This window comes from Nicotiana attenuata, unplaced genomic scaffold (genome assembly GCF_001879085.1).
Source record: "Nicotiana attenuata strain UT unplaced genomic scaffold, NIATTr2, whole genome shotgun sequence".
NCBI classification, from domain to species: Eukaryota; Viridiplantae; Streptophyta; class Magnoliopsida; order Solanales; family Solanaceae; genus Nicotiana; species Nicotiana attenuata.
This window is the reverse complement of record NW_017671875.1, coordinates 40375-47053: the sequence shown is the minus strand read 5'-3', so window position 1 is coordinate 47053 and position 6679 is coordinate 40375. Positions and strand designations below refer to the sequence as shown.

The 6679-nt window shown below is 40.8% G+C and overlaps 1 protein-coding gene across 1 annotated transcript; it reads left to right on the top strand.

Annotated features, from left to right (window-relative positions):
* The first annotated feature begins 5048 nt into the window (after positions 1-5048).
* Positions 5049-5930, top strand: LOC109210662. Its single transcript, XM_019374114.1, has 3 exons — positions 5049-5234; positions 5310-5618; positions 5664-5930. Exons 1-3 carry the CDS (start codon positions 5049-5051, stop codon positions 5928-5930), a joined length of 762 nt encoding a protein of 253 aa, XP_019229659.1.
* Positions 5931-6679: the final 749 nt, after the last annotated feature.

Sequence of the window (6679 nt, the reverse complement as noted above, 5' to 3'; positions counted from 1 at the left end):
TGATTATTTGTTGAAGGTGGTTATCTGTTTTCTGGCTTCATGAATTAGAACTGCTATATAAATCCATGATTTCCTCACATTCTTAGTATATTGTCAATTGACCTCTAGTAAGTGTCGAAGTTGACCATCTCGTCTCTAGTTCTTCGAGGTTAGGCGGGATACTCATTGAGTACACGTTGTTTACGTACTCATACTACACTTCTGTGCATTTTGTTGTACATGTATATTTATTTCTAGCAGCCCACTGGGCGTAGCAGCGCGGATGATTTGGGGGCTAGGTGAGTTGCACTATTCGAGGCGGCCCGCAGCTAGTATAGCCCTCTTCAGTACATTGTATTTATTTCCTGTCCATTGTATTCCGGACGGATGTTGTATTTTACTTCCTTATCAGTAGATGCTCATGCACTTGTGACACCGGGTTTTGGGATAGTTTGAAGTATTGTATTAACTGCTTATCATTTAAATTTGATTTGAGACTATATTCTTTAATTTTGCAAAACTTGAAGGAAAATATTAGATTTCAGAAGTACTAAAACGAGAATTTGATTAAGTAACTTGGTTGGCTTGCCTGACAGCAGTGTCCGGCGTCATCACGACCCTTAGTGGATTTTGGGTTGTGACAAACTGGTTGTTATTTTTTGAACAAATTCATAAAAAATTAATTATCATAAATCTAGTTATTTTAAGAATCATGATGATATGATTGATATAAAGGATGTAATAAAGCTAATATCATAAAAAATATACTAAGTTGCGTATAAGTGAACAATTTAAGTTGAAGTTCTAAGCAGAAAAAATTTTAACTAATTTTATTAACTTTCTATCTTACATATCTTATTTTCTCCCATGTATAGTTAGAATGATGAAATTTAATTTTTGTGACGACCTGACCCGTCGTCTCATGTGTCACTGCTTCGTTTCCCTCATTTTATGCTTCTTCATGTTTCGTTATCGGTATGTGGTGTGTTGGAGTTGATTTGGACTGATTTTGATAAGAAATGAGACACTTAGTCTCTTTAAGGAAGACTTAATTTGGAAAAAAATTAACCGGACGTTGACTTATGAGTGAGAAGGTTCGGATGTGATTTTCGGTGATTCGGTTAGCTTCGGGGGATGATTTGTGACTTAGGAGCGTGGTCGGAAGCGATTTTGGAGGTCCAGTGTAGAATTAGGCTTGAATTGGCGAAGTTAGTATTTTGGTGAAATCCGGTTGATAGGTGAGATTTTGATCCGAGGGTCAGAATGGAATTCCGAGAGTTGCTGTAGCTTCGTTAGGTGATTTTGGATATGTGTGCAAAATTTCAGGTCATTCGGACGTCGTTTGGTCGGGTTTTTGATCGAATGCGTGTTTCGGAAGTTTTTGAAGAACATAGGCTTGAATCCGATGTGATTTGATGGTTTTAGCGTTATTTGATGTGTTTTAATGATTGGATCAAGTTTGAATGATGTCTTAGGATGTGTTGGTGCTTTTGGTTGAGGTCCCGGGGGCCTCGGGATGATTTCGGATGGTCAATCGGACCAAGTTTGGCTCTTAAAAGTTGCAGGTTTCAGCAGTTATTGCAGAGGGGAAATTGGCCTTCGCGATCGCAGCCTTTGAGTCGCGTTCGCATAGCACTGGAAGGTGAAGCTTCGCGTTCGCGTGGTACATCCCGCGTTCACATAAGAGGATTCTGGGGTCAGCATGTTTTTATTCTACGCGTTCGCACTATGTGAGCCGCGTTCGCGTAGGTTTGGAAAGCAAAGCATCGCGATCGCGGAGCCCCTGTCGCGTTCGCATAGAACGGTTTTGAAGTCCTGGGAATTTGTTCATCGCGATCGCGAGCCTAGGGCCGCGATCGCATAGAAGGAAATTATAGCTGGATGAAGGGTTTTTATATTCATTTTTGTTCCGCGAAGCTTATGTTATTTCCACCATTTTTAAGCGAGCTTGAGAGCTATTGGACGGAATTGAAGGGGGATTTCGACTAGGTGTGATTGGAGGTAAGTTCCTTGGCCTAAATACATGAAATTATGATATATTTAACATGGAAATTGGTTGAAATTCATCAAAAGGGGGTAAAGCTAGGGCTTGAGAATTGGTAATTTAAAAATGGAATTTGAAGGGTCAAATGGACTCCGATTTTGGTAAATTTGATATGTATAGACTCGTGGCGAGACAAGTGATTTGATTTTTGTAATTTTTCGAGAAGCGGGCCCGGGGCTCGGGTTTTGCTATTTTCGTAATTTTTGCTAATTTTCGATTGTTTTCGATTGGGTATTGTTCCCTTAGCATATTGTAATGTATTCGCTCTGATTTTGGTTAGATTCGACGCGCGTGGAGGCCGATTCGAGGGGCAAAGGCGTCGCGAGCTAGGGATTTCACCGGTTCGAGGTGGGTAATACTTGTAAATGATATCCTGAGGGTTTGAAACCCCGGGTTTGCACATCATAGTGCTGTATTGAGGTGACTTGCACGCCGGATAGCGAGCGTGGGGTAGAGCACCGTTGGGGATGGTGACTTGGTCCGTCCCGGTTGTTGATTTTACTGCATAATTGACTAAAACCTGCTTGATGCTATCGTGATTTGGGCCGATTGCCATGTTTTGGGCTTCGTGCCGATTATTTAAACCCTTTAGGGATTATTATCACTGTTTTCATGACACTTAGCATATTAAATGATTTCAGCCCTGAGTTAAATCCTGTTTTGAAATGTGCAGTCATATTGTTAAAGTTTAAAGACTTAAATTGTATTTTTCTGATGTTTTGAGTTAAAAACTATTACATGACATTGCCCGAGCGGTTCATTTGCATGTTCTGGACTGAGGATGGATCGGGCTGCACGCCGCAGCGATACTATGATGATAGTGCGCTTGGGCTGTAGGAGCCCCTCCGGAGTCTGAACCCCCACAGTGAGCGCGGGTACCCAAATGGATCGGGCTGCACGCCGCAACGGTCATGTGCATTGCATTGCATTCATGCATTGATTCCTGTTTGTACTACGTGTCATGACATTCAACACTCTCATATCATTGGCATCCATGCTACTTCTTGCACTGTTTACCAGATACCCTGGTGTTATTTTTTGATGGAGTGTTGTGCCCGAGGGGCTGACTTATGTGCGGACTTGCACTATCTGATTACGCATTCATTTGCTTGACTGTTGGAAAAGGATATTTTCAAAAGAGGTTTTAAACTGAGCCAGATATTTTCTAAAGGATTTTTCACGGTTTTACTGTTTTCTCAAAGGGTTGTACTGTCCTATATAGCATGATGGAGTGCTCTTACGTGATTTCTTGCCTCTCAGTTATTATTTACTCTTATTACTCACTGAGTTGGAAGTACTCACTTTACTCCCTGCACCTCGCGTGCAGTTGCAGGTATTGTTCACCCGGTAGCGGGTTATTACCTGATTGAAGGTATTACTATTGTAGCTGAGTAAGGTGACCGCCAACGTTCGCGGCACCGGATGTTGTCTTTAGCATTCTAGAATTTATTTTGTATAATATTGGCCCTGTAGTTGTGATCAGGTTCCTTTAGATGCTCGTGACTTGTGACACCCCGGTCGGGTTGTGTTGGGTTGTAAATACTGGTTATGATTGTCGTTAAGCTGTATTTACCTATTCAATTATGTTTAAAAATTGTTAAGAGACGATTTGGGTTAGTTGGCTGGCCTTGTCTTCACGAGAGGCGCCATCACGACCGTGTTTGGAAATTGGGTCGTGACAATTTTATAGTATGTTGCTTATGTGATATTAGTTTGTAAAAAAAGGTATTGAAACTTAAGTATCAAGTGATCTTATGATTCTATTTTCTAACACCATCTCTTGATTAATACTAACATTATTGAAATAATGTAATCTTGCATACGTTGTTGGAATTAACAAAACAATTCTTATCAATTGCTTAATGAATGTACCATACGTTTAATTCTTGTTAGTTAGTATATTTTTTATATAAAAATTAATGTGTTATTTTAGGACTATAAATAAAATTTTAGAAAAAATAACTAAGAATATATTTAAATTAAAAATGTAATCATAATTTTATTCACTTGTTTTTACTTGAAAATAATTATTTTTGATTTATGGAATCTTCATGTGATGCACACTTAAAAAAACAATAATAAAAGGGATAAATTTGGAGTAAATAAATGCTCCGTAGGAACTTGTCCCACATCGACGAAAAAGTGTGAGTTTTTCCAAAATATAATGTGAGTTTGGTGCCAAAGGGTCCAACAGTTGTGGACTACACGTGGGCTTTTAATGTGATATATGGGATTACCAAATATTGGATAAGAGTACTATTAAGTTTGTTTGTAATACGTAACAGAATCCTAATATATATGTAGAAGGTTGCCTTAATGATATAATAATTCTGAAAATAAAAATATTATCACAATATAATTGTTTGTCTAAATATTTCTAAAGAGTTCATTTGAAAATTTATGGGAATTTACTTGCAAATATTTCCCTAGGAAATTCCGCAAGAAAACTTCTTTCTTTTGTGAACTTCTACCAAAAGTTTCATGCAATTTTTTGGTATTTCTTACCAAAAAATCCACAACTAATTTACGTGGAAATCTAAAATCCCCAGCTAATTTACACGCGGATTCCAATTCCCAGGTAACTTACTTGGGGATTTCAAAAATCCGCAGGTATTAATTACCCACGAAGGTTTTTCCTTCGAATTTTTTTTGGAAGGAAAATCCGCAAGAAACTGAATTACTTGCGAATTTTCTTTTATAGTTCCCTGAAAAATCCCCATGTAATAGGCTATTTTCTTGTAGTGAGTGATCAATGTAGATGAGCCTCTGTCGGGCCCATGATTCTCTCCTGGGCAAATACGGGATGCCCAAGACATGAAAACTCCCGTCGTGGGGGCATCCCCCGGAGAGAATGATATGTTTGAAGATTGTTTTGCTGGGGTTGAGGAATGACCCAATATCGATGCCTCATTGATCTTCGAAGAAGCCGAGAAGCTTCGAAAATAGGTAATCTTGACTTGACCACTGTATTTTGAGTTTTGATTCTTGCTTTTCTGACTCCCTTCCTTTGTATTTTTTGGCCTTAATGCTCTCCAACCAGGCCTTTTCTAAGTCACAAGCTGAGTTGGCTCATTGTGAGGATGAATTTAGGATGCTCGCTTCTGAATTGAACGAGCTTAAGGCCCTTTCTGCCCAAAAGAAGGGGGAGCTAGGTGACCTTCGAGCACATTTGGAGAGGATGTCTCGAGAGTGGACCGATCTCGAGGAGCAGGTAATATGACCTTCGTGAGCGTACTTCTATGCTTTAATCAATTGAGCGTTAAATACCTTAGTTTGGTTCTTTCAGCTTAAGCAAAGAGATGATCTAATGCGAGAGGATCTTAGAGTCAGGGATACTGAAATCCTTGGGCTGAAGCAACGCATGGATGAAGTGTCCTCCAATAAAGAAACTCTTCGAGAGAAGCTTACCTCGGTTGAGCACCAACTCCAAGGGGCAAAGGGAGAAAGCCGTAAGTACAAAGATCTCCATGCTGAATCAGTTGCTGAGCTATCTGCAGCTAAGTTCGATGTCGATGCGCTCATATCCTCATACCGAAAAGATGTTACTGCTGCAAATGCTCGAGCCAGGAAGGCATCCGAAGAGGCCAAGTTGGAAGTGACCCGAGCCCTGGAGCATGCCCGATTAAGATCTTGGAGATAGGCTCTCGAGGATGTTTATGCAGGGGGCATCGATCTGTCTGCTAAGATCAAGAGGGTGAAGGCCCTAGAGGAAGAATCGACAGTTCTGCTTTCTTTCGATGATGGTTCAACCAGTGGTTCGACCAGCGGCTCGGAGGATGATGAAGATGAGGGTGAAGTCCCTGAGGAGAAGGAGGTCATTGATGCTCCGGGGGTCAAGGGCCAAGCCGCTGAAGGCACAACTTCTGAGGGAGCTCCATATGGTCAAGTGACCTCGGCAGTAGATTAGATTTTATTTCTTGTTCTTTGCATCGGGCTCCCCGCGGGAGCGTTGTAAACGTATCTTTGTGCCATTGTTTATAATAAAAAGGAACCCTTTGGTTTTCCCTTTATATAAATTCTCACTTGCTTGTGTCTTTATTTATGTTTTGAGTTTTGATGCCCGCCGACAGTTAGTCCGATATGTTGGACTTTTAGATAAGAACCCTTAGGTTGTGTTCAATGAACAATTGATAATAGTTGATTGTTTAGGGCTTGGTCCTTGAATCAAGTTTTGACTCAGGCTCATTGGCCCTTAGGTTTTCAACATATTGGCCCTTGGGCTCTTTAGGCTGGCCCTTAGGCTCTTACGCATTGGCCCTTAGGCTCTTTAGGCTGGCCCTTAGGTTACGCATTGGCCCTTAGGCTCTTTAGGCTGGCCCTTAGGCTCTTACGCATTGGCCCTTAGGCTCTTTAGGCTGGCCCTTAGGCTCTTACAAATTGGCCCATAGGCTATTTAGGTTGGCCCTTAGGCTCTTACGCATTGGCCCTTAGGCTCTTTTTATATTGGGTCGATGCGACCTCTAATATGGCTATAATTTTCCCTCATTTTGGCTAAAGACTTTTGAAGTTTTGATTATTCTTTGGCATGTTTTGTGTTCTTCCGACTCTTCGACGGCTCAAACGAGAACCTCGATTATGAGTCGATAAGTGACGATAGTTGAGTACCTCGGGAGGTTCGCTTGAAGCCTGAATTTTTGAAACCTTTTCATCGAAGGC